The sequence below is a fragment of the Balaenoptera acutorostrata genome, chromosome 12, assembly GCF_949987535.1.
Source record: "Balaenoptera acutorostrata chromosome 12, mBalAcu1.1, whole genome shotgun sequence".
In the NCBI taxonomy this organism is placed as follows: Eukaryota; Metazoa; Chordata; class Mammalia; order Artiodactyla; family Balaenopteridae; genus Balaenoptera; species Balaenoptera acutorostrata.
Window position 1 is genome coordinate 88374731 of NC_080075.1, and position 17363 is coordinate 88392093.

The window sequence follows — 17363 nt, forward strand, 5'->3', positions numbered from 1 at the left end:
TAGTAAGTTTTGAAATCAGGAAGTGTGATTCCTCCAGTTTTGTTCTTCTTTTTCAGGGATGTTTTAGTTATTCAGGGTCCCTTGAGATTCCATGTGAATTTTAGGATGGGTTTTTCTATTTCTGCAGAAAATATCATTGGGATTTTGACAGGGTTACATTGAATCTGTAGATTGCTTTGGCTAATATTGACATTTTAACAATATTAAGTCTTCCAATCCATGAACATAAGATGTCTTAATTAGCTTATATTTTAAAATGTTGAAATTCAGATTTTCTATACTTCTATTTTAGTTTTCAAGTGATATTTTAAATAAAAATATTGACAAGAAAATTAAGGATTATTGCCTTGTGACTGAATTCCTTGCATGGAATTCTGCTCTCCACCATGTTAATGCTTACTTATAAATATAAATATTTGTAAAGTATATATTTCTTTCTTTGCATGATATTGAATGGTACTTTGTAATATTGACCAGTGTTAACTCTCTTATGATACACTGAAATTTGTTTTTATACTAATGTTGGGTGCATGCTATGGAACTATATTGCAATTGAGGTTGTATCAAGTATATTCATAATTTTTTGATAACTAAATTCCTTTAAGTGAGGTCACAGACCACATTATACTTGATTATGTTCTACAATGGAAATGTTTTAGTATATTATCAGTAATACTTATGTAGTCATTTAACAAATATATAGTGAGTGTCTAGATATGCTAGGTATTGGTCTAAGCATTGTGGAAATAAGCAGTGAGCAAGATAAAATTCTTACCCTTTGGGGGAAAACAGATGTAAAGTCATGTAATGATAAATGCCATAAAACCTCATCTTCCCTTACCATTTAGCATTGGAATGCCCTTGGCTCAGTCCTTGGTTCTTCTCTTTCTGTCTAAACCAGATGTACCATCTTTATGCTGAAGACTGTCAAATACATATCTTCAGCCCTGTTGCTCTCCAGTTGCCTAATTGATATCTGATAATGTCTGATATACGTCTTACACTTAACATGTCCAAAAATGAACTTCAGGTCCTGTGACACAAACTTAATCCACCCATAGTTTACTTTCTGAGTTAGTGCCACTCTTATTCCATTTCCTTGGAAAAAGAGGTCTTGATATCTTTCTTTCATATACCTTCTCCAGTCTGCATTAAATTCTTTTGCTCTGTCTTCAGACTATATCCAGAATCTGACCACTTCTTCCCATTTCTAGCATACTACCCTTATTCAACGCACCATTATGTCTCATCTGTATTAGTTATAGCAATAGCCTTCTGACAGGTCTCCCTGCTCCTATCTTTTCTCTACAGTCTATTCTCCATGTGGCAGCCACAGAGATCCTTTAAAAATAGAAGCCAGTCATGCTGTGCTTCTGCTAAAAGCTCTATTATGTGCCCCTATTTTACTGAAAATAAAAATCTAAGTCCTTACAGTTTCTTACAAGCCGTTTGATCTGTCTCTCTCCACCCCTTTCCCTACCGCTGACCTCATCTACTTTCCTCCTCCAGCCCTTACCAACCTCTTTGCTGTTCCCTGAAAACGTCAGGCATGATCCTGCCTAAGGGCTTTTGCACTTGCTATTTCTTCTGTCTGTAAGGATCTTTCTTTGGAGAGATGCATAATGGCTTTTCTCACCTTCTTTTAAGTCTTTGCTTAATTATCAGCTTTTCAATGAGACCATCCCTCTGTTATCTTATATAAAATTACACCTCCCTATTTCGTACTCCTTTCTTCCCTACTTCATTTTACTCCATAGAATCGATCACCTTCTAACACATGAATATACTTACTTATTTTGTTTTTTGTCTGTCTCTCCTCAGTAGAATGTTAGACCCACATGGCCAAGATTTTTGTCTGTATTATTTTCTCTTTCCTCCGTACCCAGGACAGTGTCTGGGACACTGTTGTTGAATGAGTTTGAGACCTGAAGTGGAAACCGAACTTTACAAATAACTTGAGAAAAGCATTCTAAGCAGAAGGAACAGCAAGTGTAAATGCTCTGAGGTGGGATCCCAACTCTGAGGCCAGTCTGGTTGGAGTTTGGGGAGCAGACGGGAGAGTAGTGGGAAGTGATGTCAGAGAAATAGCCAGTGGCCAGTTCATTGTGGGCCATACAAGCCCCATATCCATGGTAAGGACTTTGTATTATGTTTAGACATCTTTAGGCCCTCTAAAGATGAGCAAGGAAATATCATTTAACAGCTGATATTTAGATACACATTAAAAAAATAATGATGTGTACACATTTTGGAGTAGAACCAAAGTTTTTTCCTAAAGCCTTGTTTTAAATGTAAGAATTTCTCTAGTATTAGTCTTTGACTATAAGCAGTCTTTCTAGATTGTTACATCAGAAATATTTTTGGTTCATCAAATATAGCTCTGCCTGAAAATGAAAGATTCTAGGTAAGTTTTTCATTTTATGAAAGCATCTTAGTGCTGTTAGTTTCATTGCTTAAATATAAAAGTGTTATGTTGAAAATAACCTACAGATTTAAACTTTTGTATTTTAATGGATTTTTGATAGTTTTCATGATAAATTTTTCACTCAGTTGGCTACCATTAGTTAGATGTATATAGGGAAATACATTTTATTTATTTGAATAGATAAATAATTTATTTGGTTAGAATTTGAAGACAAAAGACTTGAGTTTGAGTCCTGGGCATGTTGATTAGCCTCTGGTACCTCTTATTCCCTTATATGTAAAAATGTATAATGTTATCTGTTGAACACTATGCAAATGGTTGCTGCTATTAGGAAAGGTATATAATGGATGGAACTAATATCAGAAAATAATTTGGGACTTTAGTATATAAAGTATTGGTGAGTATTTAATTAAGTGGTTTCCTACTTTAAAATTGTGCTTTATTTTATCAAATGTGCTTTATTTAAAATTAGTTTTATTGGATTATTTTGGAGGATAATATTAAAAGATAACCGTAGACACATCCATTGAGCAAAATTTTTCCCACTACTGCTTTTTTTTTTTTTTTTAAATAAATTTATTTATTTATTTTTGGCTGCATTCGGTCTTCTTTGCTTCGCGCGGGCTTTCTCTGGTTGCTGCGAGCGGGGGCTGCTCTTCATTGGAATGCGCGGGCTTCTTATTGCGGTGGCTTCTCTTGTTGCGGAGCACGGGCTCTAGGTGCATGGGCTTCAGTAGTTGTGGCACACGGGCTCAGTAGTTGTGGCTCGCGGGCTCTAGAGCGCAGGCTCAGTAGTTGTGGTGCACGGGCTTAGTTGCTCCGTGGTATGTGGGATCTTCCCAGACCAGGGCTCGAACCCGTGTCCACTGCATTGGCAGGCAGATTCTTAACCACTGCGCCACCAGGGAAGCCCCCACTACTGCTTTATTTCTTAACTGTTGTATGCTAGAACACTTCAAATACTTAACGTTATTTTTATTCACTCATACTTTTAAAATAGTTTTTCAGTTCTCTGTATCTGCTAGTTTCATGAATTCATGACTGCATTTGCTGTTCCCTTTGTTTGACTGCCCTAACTTTCTCCTCTTGCCTCAGCCCTTCCTCATCAGATTGACTCATACTCATCTTGCATAGCTTAGTTCTAGGGGTTACTTTCTTAAGGAAACCTTCCCGTAACTGCTGCTTCTGGATTTGGGGTGCATTTTTTTATTTTCTCACAACAATATATGTGTATCTCCAGTAGAGTCTTATCTGTTAGGATTGTAATTGTTTTCTTATCTATCCATCTTTTCCAGTACACTCTTGAGTTCTTTTAGGATGGGGAGTAAGCCTTCTATGTCTGTCATCAGTAACTAACATACTGAATGAGTGAGTTTTAAAAACTCAATAGAGCAACTGTAGTTAGATTTGAAGCCTTCATTGCCTTCCCACAAATGTTTGGGGGATCAAGCCTAATCATTATGGGATGAAAATTAGTTCACATATTGTTTTAACCCATGTCTCCAATTCAGTTCTAAAAGTTTTTTTCACCAGTTTTTTCATCTTTTAAAGTTCAAGAAGTATGTTGTCAATGTTGCAAGCACATTTTAATGCCTTGCTTCTAGTTGCCTAGTTTTTTAAACTTTTAGTTCTGTGTTAACCTGTTTATACTCTACTGAGGGTAGATCTCCTCTCGTCGCAATTTGTGATTAAGTCATTTCATGATTTTTGTTTGATTTATTTGTCTGGCCCGCTGGAGTGTAAGCTTCATGAAGGCTGGGATCATATCTCTTTTGTTAAGCATTAGTATCATATATTCATATATTGTGATACTTCAGTGAGTTTTTGTAGCTTTCAAATGCATGTGACCATAGCTCGCTTGGATTGAAGGTAAGGACCTTGTCAGTGATTTAGCAGACCAGATCCCATTTTCTAGGGAAAAAAGAATCCGGTGATGATAATGTGGTTTGCCCATAAAAGCAGATTTGCTGAGGGAATGAGGGTCTGAGGATATGGGAAGAACTGGATGGGGGAATTACAAATCTACGTCTGTTAGTAGTAAGGAAAGGGATGATTCATATTTGAACCAAAACAAATAGATATTTTAGTCTAGATAATGATGAAATAAAACTGACAATGTTTAAAAGTAAAAAGCAATGATATCAGCAGTTGAGAATCCCAACGAGATCAAGGAAAAATTGATGAAGCAATGAAACAGATCATCTGTTCTGAAAGTTCAAGGATTGCAAGTGTCCTAATGTAGGCATGCCCAATGGTAGAACACTGAATTAGAGTCCTAAGAAAACCCCGGTGATAGACAGGATTTTTAAAATATATGTAAACAAATTTTAGAAACATATTATTATTCACTTGATAGATTACTTACATAAGCCACCCTTAGTACATAAAAATGAGAGTGTATGGGATTGTACATTTACCTGTAATAAAACGAGTGGACTAGCATATTTGGATTTGTTCAAGGTCCATAGGAGGATGGGGCTCATCATGGGTGCATTGATGTTCTGCTGTATGATTGTGGGCAGGGTCGAGACTGTCTCACATGCCATCCTGAAAGATTTTTGCCTGCATAAATGTCATCAAAGCAGTGTATAGCACCAATGGCAAATCACAAAAAGATTACTTTAGAATTAAACAGAGTTGTGTTTAAGCCATATCCACATAAATACTAGGTTTCAGTTTGTAGTGTAAATTAAATGGCAAATTTTAAAACATTTAAAGTTGAATTATTTTTGAATATACAGAATATTTGGCTTAACATTACATGCCTATTAATTTAAAACATTTTTTATATTCCTTAAAGGGCGATTACTGAGAGCCAATCAGATAAGTTTCAACTGGGACAGGCTTGCTAGCTGGATCAACCTTACGGAGCAGTGGCCATACCGAACTTCATGGCTCATATTATATTTGGAAGAGACTGAAGGTATTCCAGATCAAATGACATTAAAAACCATCTATGAAAGGTACTTTATCTGACCTCTTTATATTTAAATTTATCTTAGACTGAGTTGACTTTTCAGAAGAAAGTTAATGCATATAAAGCAAAATGAATACAAAATGTATAAAATGTAGAGTTCTGGGTTCAACTCATCATTCTCATTAATTCCGTTATAATTTGGAGTTGTATTAGCACAGGCATATATCCCATTATGTAAAATTTACAGCTTTATTTGTCTATATTCTTCCTTTGTCAATGTAACCTATATGATGAAAAATGTTTCATAGTCCTGTTAGCTCTATGTTATTTATATATATAAAATGAAAACCTTAAAACATTATTATTTATTTCTATTTTATTTTTTATTCTAAGTGTCTTTATAGAATATTAAGGAGGTTACATTTTCCAAATCATTAGTGCAGGTATATTCACAGCTTTATATCTGGAGGATTTGGGGAACTGTGAATACTGGCTGGAAAGCATTCTTTGCATTAAACAATAAAGGATTTATAAAATATATGAACAATTTATTGTTCTTTTATAGAACAATAAATTGTTCTATAAAACAATAAAAATTTATTTTTCTTTTATAGTCAGTCATTTGAAGTACTTTTTAAATCTACCTCTGGTAAAGAAATTGATTAATTTTTTTCTGGAAAGACATACAGTTAATGCTCAGTGAAATGTCAAGCATGTCAAGTTTTAAGAGTTTGACTTTCTTGTCAAATAAACAAATAAAATTATAATCCTTTTTGTTTACCAGAATACTTAATACCTTCAAAGTTTTCAATTTCAAAGTGTTCAATTACAACTCTAAATAAAAATACCTCTTAGAAAAAATATAATACAAGGGAACTATACTATTGTATAAAACTTGGTATAATTGAAACTATTATTTTGAACATGTAAATGAAATATTAAATCTAACGAACCATTCAGTGTAGTTTATACATTAAAACTTTTAAGATTCCAAGTAATTTTTCTTAGAGTATTGTCAGCATGTGGCTTTCATTATTTTCCAATCCCCATTTTTCATGTACATATTTTATCTAATATTTTCTAGGTGAATAACTGATTTTAGAATATAGAGGCTGGTTGTAGTGTTACTCTGCAGACTTGAGCTCTTGTAGGTTTTGCTGTTTAATTTGTGCTAAATTAAACAGATTGAATTCTGTGAGCTGTGTCAAGTAGGTGCTCTCGTAGATGGCAGCGACACACAACTACCATGGGCCTGTGGAGCAGTGTCACTGATTGCATCTGCTCTTTGATGTTTTAGAAATCATCTTTTTATTATAAGATACATGACTGGTTTTTCCCTTGGTTGTGCAGTAAAATATTATTTCATGAATAAACGTTTGCATCATAGCATAGGTGCTGTATAATAATGAATGTTTGCTAGATGAGCACAGTTTTTGGTTTGATACACATAGGACTCAAGTCAGTCTCTTCACCTTCCTTTAATTGAATATAATGCTTAGAAGTTTATTGTGTCTCAGGAGTCCAGGAACACTGATCAATTTCTCACATGTTAAGGACTGTGTGCTTAGGGTTTCCAGCACTGGGCCCTCTGCATGTTCTGTGAAGAGGGTGAGTAATTGGTGAAAGGAGGTCTGTGTCCTCAGGAAATAGAAGCAGAAGAGATGTGAAAATAAAAAGTTTTTAAAGCTCTCAAAAATATTCATAATTGAATTCAATCAAAAAAAATCTGTTAAGTGTCTGCTACTTGGGGGCCCTGCTCCTGATGCTGGAGGTACAAAGGCGACCAGGTAAATATATGTTTACTTTTTGATCCTATAATCTCACGTGTGGAAATTTAAACACACACCTCCACAGTTATAAAACTGGTTATACAGGGGTGTTTATTGTGACCGTATCTGTAGCAGCATAATTTAAATGCACATTTATAGGAACATTGGTTGGATAAATTCTGGCACAGCTGCCATAACAGAGTACCTTGTAGCTGTAGGAAATGAGAAAAAACTATGATTTGATGTGGGGGAATTTTCAGGGTATATTAGTCAGTGAAAAATGTAAAGTGCAAAAGAGTATATAACATGTTTCTGTTGGTATAAGAAAGAAGGGGGAATAAGAACATCTGTATATACATATGTAGGTATGTATTATTTTTCATGAAAATCTAAAACAAACCCATGGGAAGGGCAAGCCAGAAACTAATAAAAATGTTTACCTAAAGAGGATGCTTAGATCGGGAATGAGATGTCTCTGAATGTACATTTTTATGTAGTTTGCCTTTCGTGTCATAATCGAGAAACAAAAAGGATGGGAAAAGCAAACCCTAATATTGAATACAAACAGAAAGAAATGATCCTAATGGTACATGAAATTGAAAATATAACCACACAGAAAAAAATTAATTCAAACACCTTTGAACTCAGCTCTCTGATTCTTTATTCTTAGTGTAATATACTGAAGACAAAATTAACTGCAAAGAAATCTTGAGCTTAGTAGGTTTGTTGTTGATAATAGTATTGGTATTATACTCCTGAAATCCTTTTGAATGTATCAGAGGATAGAGTAAAAAATGAATTAATAGGTATTTTTGGAAGCTGGTGTTTTCCCTATGGGAGAAGGGAGATACAAATATTGAATGGAAGAAATTAGGAAGAGCACTATGGTAGTAGACTGGATTTGGAGATATTAAATGTTAACTCATAATTTAAAATGAGGTTTCCTCTAGTTTTGCCCACCAAAAGGGAGCAAAAATACCCCCAAATTGTGAGCACATCTGGTGCCTAGATCTTGGTTTCTGATTGGGACTCCTTGGAGAAATGGCTAATTCCAGGTCTAAGGCAGGGAAAGCTGAAGGGGAGCCTGCATTGTAATGTGCCAGAAATCAAGGAAGGAACTGTTCAAAGACAGTGAGGTCTGCACAGAAGGGCACAGGACTTAGCTTGAAGGAGCACCTTTCAAACTTGGGCCCATTTGAGAATCACAAAGAAAAATGATGGTAATTGATTATAACATATCAACAAAAGAAATCCAATGAGTCCATAGTAATACTTAGAAGAGAGGAAAAAGGAATAATTTTTTGTTTTAGGAGAATGCCAGCAGATAAGTGTAGAAGGAATGAATGAAATAGAAAAATTATCATTTTTTTAAATCCCCAGTATGATAATTGATTCAAGCAAGGCTCATCGGTGGTTGCAGAAACCACTGGAGGAAAGTTGTTGGGGAACAGGAGGCGCACGTGGTCTCAAAATATCACTCCCCAGGTTACATATAATTACAGAGAAGACATGCCCTTGCAGTGGAGAGATCTGGCTGTCACCACATTTTTAATCAAATAGTCAAGCCTGACATCATTAATGGGATGCATAGCATCATATGCCACTAGATAAAATGCGGTAGAAGGTACCACATCACCTTTCCGGTACAGTTGCCAGCCGTGTTGTACTATGATTCTAATTCTGAGGAAGCAGCCAGATGAATCCGGAATGTGGAACATTCTACAAGACAACTGGCTTGAATTCCATATTGGTGACTGGGGGAGACTGAAGAGATAGATCCCACAGCCAAAATGCAGTGTGTGAGCTGTGATAGGGATCTGTATCAGAAGAGAAGCAGGGCACTGAAGGGCATTTGGCGGGCAGCTGGGGAGTAAGAATTTTTGAATTAATGTTAATTTCCTTAGGCATGGTAAGGGTATTTGGGGGAGGTTCATGCTGAAGTATTTAGGTGTGAAATACACTTTCAGATGGTTTGGCAAAAGGAAGGTGCATGTATGTGTGTGTAGATATGCATATGTCTGTAAGTATACCTATGTATATATTATGTGGATGTGTATACATGTACATATATAAGGGGAGGAGGGAGATAGCAGGTGTATCGAGACATTATGTTGACAGTTTGTGAATCTAGGTGAGGTGTGTTTGGGAGTTGGTTGTCCTGTTCTTTCAGCTTTTCTGTGAGTTAAAAAGAAATTTTAAAGCAGTGGAAAAGCACAGTAAATAATTAAAATATAGGGCGATAAATGCTATGATTTGAGCAAATAAAATGAGAGGAGGGATACAAATATGAAGTACCTGGTTCTTATTAAGAAATTTTCCTCTTCCCATTCCTTTTGTTCTCCATAGTGATTGTTCAGTAAATATTTGTTGCTTTGTTAAGATTTTTACTTAAGGACATAGTTTACATTAAATGAATCTAAGAACTGTATTCCTTAGTGCACTTATGTGATTTTAGTAACCTTTACACACATGCCACGTGTAATTGAAAATCATTATGTATATATACATAGCTCTATTGAAAGCTTTAAAAAAAAAAACCTACCATTTTGTTTCATGGTGGCAGGATGAATCACAAACCATGCTTTATTGATTGATTGATTCTAATGTTAGAATCAGCTGGTACCTCTAAAAGGCATGGAGCAAGTGGATGCCGACGGTGCAGTGTTCATTAGTATTTTAAGACCTGCAATCCACAAATGCCAAGAAGTCAAGTTAGCCAGTTCTGATCCTGCAGGAAGTAAGATGGACAGTCCATCAATGAGGTCAAGTATGATTAGAATCTGCAACTCTTGGGTTAATGAGCTATTCAGGTGAAAAATCATATATATTTAAAAAAATTTTTTTAAATGCACAGTGTCTAATTTCTTTGCAGAAAATTTATCTTATTTCTTCTGCATGTTGTCAAACTATATAGAAAATATTGAGCATGTTTTTATGAAAATGAGCTTTTAACTTATCATTGGCAGTAATTTAAATTAGAAAGTCATGGTTTTGTAGTTTTCTAGTCACTTTTTTGCTGAGATGGTCGCTGGAAGACAAAAGATATAAAAAGGATGAAGAGTATTTCAGTCTCATTTTAGATATTATCATTTGAATAAAACATATCTTCCTGAAATCTTGTCTCTTTTCTTAAAGAAACCAAGATGAATAGGTGTGAGACCTAAATGGCTTTCCTTGATTTTTGTTTGTCCATTCTAGTTAATTTTCTTCATTTAATGTGTATTTAGTGTGAGTTCTTACTATGGGTCAGGGCTTAGATTGTTGTCCTTTGTGCTTTCATGCGTTCCAGGGGCTGGCTGAGGAGGTGGGGTACCTAGAGAGACAACTATACAAAGCATCTTAGGCCCTTGAGCAACTTACACACATATCTACACACACATACATACACTTTCCTTTTGCCAGACCATCCAAAAGTGTATCTCACACCTAAATACTTCAGCATGAATCTCCCCAAAACAGCATTACCACACACACACACACACACACACACACACACACCCTTTTTTTTTTCCTAGACCATTAGAGGGTGTATTACATACAACATATCTTTTGTCCCCAAATACTCAAGTGTTGAGGAACTTATATTCTGATTGAAGGTAAAACATACATATTTGAAACAACTGGAGGAAAGTAAAAATGTGATGGCTCAAACAGCCAATTAACAGGTTTTTATCAATATCAGGCTAAAACATTGCCTTCTGGATGATAGAAAACTTTTCAGGCTAAAACTACTGTTATTTGCTAATAGGCAATTACTTGACCTTTTAAAACCTTCACCCTAATTTCCAGCATTTGAGCCTCAAGCTTATATGACTTCCTAATATTCAAGGAAACTTTCAAAAATTTATATTTTTAATTAATTAAAATATGTCTTACAGACAAAAGAGAATGTATCACCTGTAGTTTAAAGATAATAGTAATTTTTCACCCTGTTCATTAATATATCAGTAGAACATTTGTCAAAGAAATGCTTTTGGGGGGGTATTTTTAATCATATAATAAAAATAGCTTGGAGTAAATTTTTGTAGGGGGAATATTTTATTTTGTTCAAATAAACATAGACTGTTATATATTAGAGGTATAATGAGGTAATGGGAACTTTGTTTTGCCATTAAGTTAATCTCTTATTTTGGACTTCAGCTCTTGGTGGGCCTGCCATCCATGAATGGGCTGGATTCAGGGTGATTTTGAGATGCCTTTTTTTTTTAAAGAAATAATTGTGTCCTATATGCCTGCAAATACTTACAAAGACTGCTTTGTAGCTAGTCTAAGGAAGAGAAAAAAGACAATGTAGTAAGAATCTGAGAATTCATTAAGGAATTGACAAAGTAATTTAAGATGATTTCTTAATGAAAAACTATAGGAAGCCAATTTGATCAACATATTGAAAAATCGTATATTGGAATATGTTAGAATAACTTAGATGACTGTTTCTAGCTAACCATAGTTGAGTTCTTTGATGCTATTGCTTGTCATTTGAATAATAAAAAGTGTTATTTACAACAGACAAAAAGCAGCAGTATATAATTGATATTCATTTATTTTATTAAAGAAATCTGATTTGGTGAAAACAATCAGAAAATAGTATTTTTAACACTAGTAGTAAAATTTTTTTAATCCATAAAAAGCCTCATTTATTTTTATAGCAATTTGATGACACATCTGCTTGCTTTATTCAGCTGAAAAAGAAAATGTTGGTTCTTGGTGTTTGGTAAAATTGCTTTGTTAAATTATTTTCTAAATTGTTCAACTTTTAACAAATGACATTTGATACTAACACTGGAAAGCAATTTCAGCTAATTAAGTAGATCCCTCTGTAAACCATTGGAACATTAAGATGACATACTGTTCATTCAAGATTATTTTAATTGGTACAATTATTGTAATTTTCTGGCAATTATGTGTTGAGCTAAAAGCTTTTGTCTAGATCATTTGAGGGTTTTTTTTGTTAACATACATTTAGTAAGAAGAAAGGGAGTAAAATAAAAACTGTAGATAAAGATTTTCTGTCTACTTTTATTACAGAGTTTTAGACACCATTGAGATATTTTAGTATAAAACTTTATTTCTGATATTTTTCAGTAAGCATTTTAAGCAATGATAGAGGTTTTTAAAAGATCAATTTAAATAGTTTTCATGAAGATAATGTTTCAAATTTCTGTTTTGACACTGCTCAACCAACCTTTTACTTAGGATGATGTGGTCAGAATTAGTTTTGTGATAAGGATAATGCCTTACCAAAAAATACTTTGTTTTGGTCCTTTATTTTGATTTTTTAAAAACAATTTAATAAGTTTTGAGAGAACCTCAGAATCGTAGCCATTTTCTTTTCGCGGAAATATCTACTACTTGCTGACTAGACACTACAGACATCAAGTTTGTAACATTTATCCTAAATTCAGTATCTTTAAATTATTCAAGTAGCAGTATTTCTGTATTTAGGACGTTTTTCGTAATAAAACATCATATCGTCTGATATTCCTTCCTGATACTCAGCCGAAGTTTTCATAAGCTTATTAGTTTTATCACTTCTAGTTATCTCATGCCTCTGTTTAGCTCTCACTAACCGCCTTCCTCTTTCCTTGAAGTTCTGGGTGATTACTGATACCCTCCCTACCCCATTATGTGGCCCAGATTATGCACAGGCTTGTTTCTTTTGCATGTGGACTTAAGTTATGAATTTGAATAGCATAAAAAAATTGGACAGTAGTTAGTTTAGATTTGTGAAGAAGTCTTATCTCCTTTGTAGTACAAAGTACATTCTTTGTACTGATGATTTTTTCTTAATTTAGGTTTTGAGATACTATAAATATTTATTCCCGATACTGTTTTATGTATGCTCTTTTAGTGTTTTTTATATATAGTTGAGAATCTTAATGAAATTCTATCTTCTTGATACGGTGTGACTTCTCTGTAGGTGTTGGCGTTGTCATCATTCCACCATTATTAAATTACTGTCTTGTGTATAATTATTATTTCCATTTTTTCCTCCAAGACGCTCTTGCCCTTAATGTATATATATGTAAATACTTTATTCAGGGGCTCAATACTTTATCAATATCTTTATCTTTAAAAAAAAAAAACCTGATCGAATTCTTTGCAAAATCATGAATAATTCTCCATATAGGAAAGGAAACTAAGCAGGTTTGTGCTGAAAAAAATAAAATATAATCTAAAATAGAAATCATATTTTAACTGGATAAAATAAATAACAGTATATTTGCCAGGTTTAATGTGAAGATTGAGTCTTCAAACCATGAACAAAGATGCCGTAAACAGATGTAATGTTGACAGTTAAACATGCATTTCTTATTATGCATTGTTTATTTTTATTCATTGTCTTTGTGGAAATTGATTGGAAAATTCAGTTTCCTAAAGATAAATAAAGGTGAAGGGCAGAATTTTTTAGTTTACTTCGATATACCTGCAAATCATGCCTACTTTTGTTGTTCGGAGAAAAAAAATGAAGCGTGAAAACTAGACATGTTTGACTGTTTTTTGAGTTTATCTATTTATATATTTTGCTACTTCTTTGTTCTATTGTTGCTACCAGACTCATAGCAACATCCAAAGGTATGAGAGAAATTAATGGAAGAAAGCTTAGAATTCATTCATTTATTCAGAAAATAGTTATTGAGCACCCATTATGGACCAGGCACCATTGTAGGAGCCTGGATATGTCCATGACCAATACAGACACAGATCCCTAAGCTGAGGAGCTTATTACTCTAGCAGGGAGGTATGAGTGACAAACAGTCTCTGTAACACATACCTCTACAGCATGTTAAAAGGTGACAAGTGCTATGGAAAAAATAAAAAGCAGAGTTAGGGGGAGGAGGAGTGGTGCAGGGTCCACACTGCTCAAGAGGCTCAGGGTAGGCCTCCTTGAGGAAAGAAATATTGACCAAAGACTTGAAGGAGGAGAGAGAGAATTAGCCAAGTAGGTATCTAGGGAAAGCATTTCTAGGCAGAGGGAACAGTATGGACAAAGGGCCTAAGGCCAGAGAGTGCCTGGGATGTTTGGGGAACAGCAACAACAAGGGATCTGGTGTGGCTGGAGGGAATTCTGTAGGGGGAAGCGGGGGAGATGAGGTCAGGGAGGTCAGGGGGTGCGGGTCACCGACAGCTTTTAGGAGGACCATTGTAAGGACTTTGGCTTTTACTCTGAGTAAAATGGAGATCCACTGCAGGGTCTTGAAAAAATTGTACACATACCCGGAATGCTCTAAGGTGCCTGTTATTTGGTTATATCAGTATAACTTGGAACAGACTTAGGGAACCCTGTTGACCTAAGGGAGTGTATTTTCAGAATCCTGTGCTGGGAAGAAGATAACAGTGAAACTGGGTAGAAAAATTAGGGTAAATGGAAAGTTGTGGAGAAAGTAGGTGGCAGTCGCACAGTAAAGATGAAATGAGTGGTAGAGAATGGTCCGTGGTGGCACTCCATGAATATGAGAAAGCTGAGAAATGAATAACATCATCTATAGTCTTGTTGCAGTGTCCTGATAGAAAACTCATTAGTTACTCTAAACATCTGCAAGAATTTATATGACTTCCCTGCCAGTTTCTCCTGCTGTAATAGTTTCGTGTTTCTTAAGATCATTTTATTCTTTATTTTCTAATAAAACGATGGATTTATAAGCCTAATTTTTGGGTCAGTGTTTTCACCTGCCTCTTTCCTTTGGAGTTGCCAACTGCATGTCCTGTCCCGCCCCGCTACCCTTCACATCTAAACCCCTGCTTGAGAGTGGATGAAAGGTGCTTCCTGTTGCATTGAAAACTGATAGGTGTACAGAGCACCTTGCTTGTAGAGTAGTATTGAATTTGGTGTATGAGTAGTGTAAGATGGAAATGGAGGTCATTTCAATATCAAATTGGGTTCTAAGGATAACGAGAAATAGTTGGCCAAAATTCTAAATACAGGAGTCAGGTTTATCTGGAGCTCCAAACAATCTTAGCATGGATTTCCAGCCCCTTCTCATGCCTTCTCCCTCTTGCCTTTTACCTTTCCACCTGTATTTCTCTCTGGCCCCTCCTCCCCTCTCCCGCCTTATTCTGGTCTCACCTTAAATGTCACTACCTCAGGAAGCCTTTTGTATCCAGGCATATCCCAGTCTCCAAGATTTTATTAGATGTGTTCATTATAGACTGCTATGTTACTTCATGATACTTCCCATAGTTACCTTTTATAAATATTTGCATTGCTGTTTCTTTAATATTTGTTTCCTGAACTAGACTGTTAACTCCACGAAATGTAACTTCCTTAAACCTTTCTGAATTCCTTGTTTCTAGACATTCTTGGCATAGAGTAGGCAGTAGTGGGTATTTCTGAAAGAATAAAGAAATATGATGATGACATTTGCATTGAGGAAAGCACGGATTTGGGGAAGGTGGTAAATGAGAAGCCACATTTTATCTTGAAAAAAATAACTGTCCATACAGACGTGTCCTTCTTTGGTTCTAAACGTGGGTAAACATTTTCCTTTGTCATTAATACCAGTAGATCCCTGCGCAAGGCACATAGAACGTTCTCAGAACACAAAGGTTGAATGGTGACTACATATTTCAGCTGACACCTAGTAGATTCTGCCTTTTGTCAGGTGATAGTAAAATCAAAGCAATGTTTTCATAGGCATTTCCCTGTAACGGTGAGTTCAGCTGCATTTGGAATTTTTCTTACATTCGTAATGGTTTTATGAATGCCCCGGTTTGGTGTTGCTTCCTATGGGCACACTTTTAGACAGGTTCCTCCCACTTCAGTTTCTATTTACAGGCTGTTGTTAGTATTGTTTAAAAAGGCCCTTTGACTTAGCTGGACTCCGTTTTTGTTATGCTAAACATTTTGATTGTGTTCATTCATTAACCGAATGTTTATAGAGTTTATTACCTGCCGGCACATGCTAATAAAAGCAGTAACTAGTATTACTTGAGCCCTCAATATATGCCACACATTGGATTTGCCTAGATTATTTCATTTAATACTCGTAACTCTGGGAGGCAGAGAGAGTGGGCATTACCTAAGGTCACACGGCCGTAGCTGTTGGAGCTTCCCCAGCCCATTTCTGGAAGCCAGGAGGCTGTCTGTGACTACAGAGCTAGGCAGTGGGTCTGAGATATTAGAAATGCAGAACTAATTTTATTATTTCCAGATATAATTTATTCATTTTCAAGTGAATATTTAGAATCATTTATTGTGTATCAATGGGAATGTTATAGCAAATCCACATTTTTTTAGAGGATGGAATTTATCTTTTCCATTAAAAAAATGCAAACTTCTTACCAACTTATGTAAAACCCCAAATCAGTGCTTCATTCAGTTCTGATTGTGTCTACTAACTGCAGTAGGTTTTGTACGGAAAACTGAAAAAAAAAAAAAAAGCAGTTGTGATATTTAGCACTTAAACAGCTGGTACATCTGTGTGTTTAAGCCTTTATACCATTTTTATGTACGCTAAGTGTCTGTAGTTTTTTTCTTGATAGCGTTTTCAATAGCTTTTCTTTTGTTTTCAATAGGATAAAATTGACTTTTTAAATATTTTCTCATTTAAGCTCATAATGCCATTTTCAGTATTTTATACTAATATAGAACAAAGAAGGAATTTTAAATGTTTCAAAGTGTGTGTTTCTAACTTTAACATGAAAAACTAAAATATATTAACTAAGACTATTTGAAAACAGTATTAAAAAATCAGTTTTTCTAAAATATGTTTTAATATGTAAAGTAAAAAATATCATTACCTATGTAGGTTTATAGTTTATTTTATAATACAGTAAGAATATTATGCATATTTACATTAAAAAACAAATACGATTTTTGAAGGATTCAAATTTGTCAAAAAAATTAAATACACCATTAGAGATCAGGTAGAGATCAGTATTTTCCCTGAAATTATTTTTTTTAACAGAGGTTTGTGATTTCAGAATTTCAAATCAAAATACTTTTAAGACTCTTCAAAATTTGAGAATAAGCAAAAGAAATGTATAATAAAAATGCCAGCTAATTGAAGTGCTAAGGTAATGGTGAAATGCTTATGTAAAACCACGAGGCACATGACCTCTGTTTGCAATGTCCAAAAAGTCCACGAGGGGGGAGTATTTCACCAGAAACATTGTTAGCACGGTCGGCCAAGAAATAAAGAGTGAATGCGTTTTGCTTTCCCTTTTCCATGGCAGAAAAACAAGAAAAACACCGAGTTTAATGAACATTTTAAACTGTCTAAGGTTCAACTTTCATTCCTATTATTTAAAGAAT

General features: G+C 34.8%; 1 protein-coding gene across 17 annotated transcripts in view; it reads left to right on the forward strand.

The window, feature by feature from the left end:
• The window catches only part of KIDINS220 (kinase D interacting substrate 220), a 105568-nt gene that overhangs the window by 46095 nt on the left and 42110 nt on the right, over positions 1 to 17363 (forward strand). For all 17 annotated transcript variants that reach the window (XM_007195667.2, XM_057558768.1, XM_057558780.1 and 14 more), the window contains exon 22: positions 5226 to 5388. In XM_007195667.2, the coding sequence (XP_007195729.2) occupies positions 5226 to 5388 (163 nt within the window). The remainder of the gene's footprint in view (positions 1 to 5225; positions 5389 to 17363) is intronic.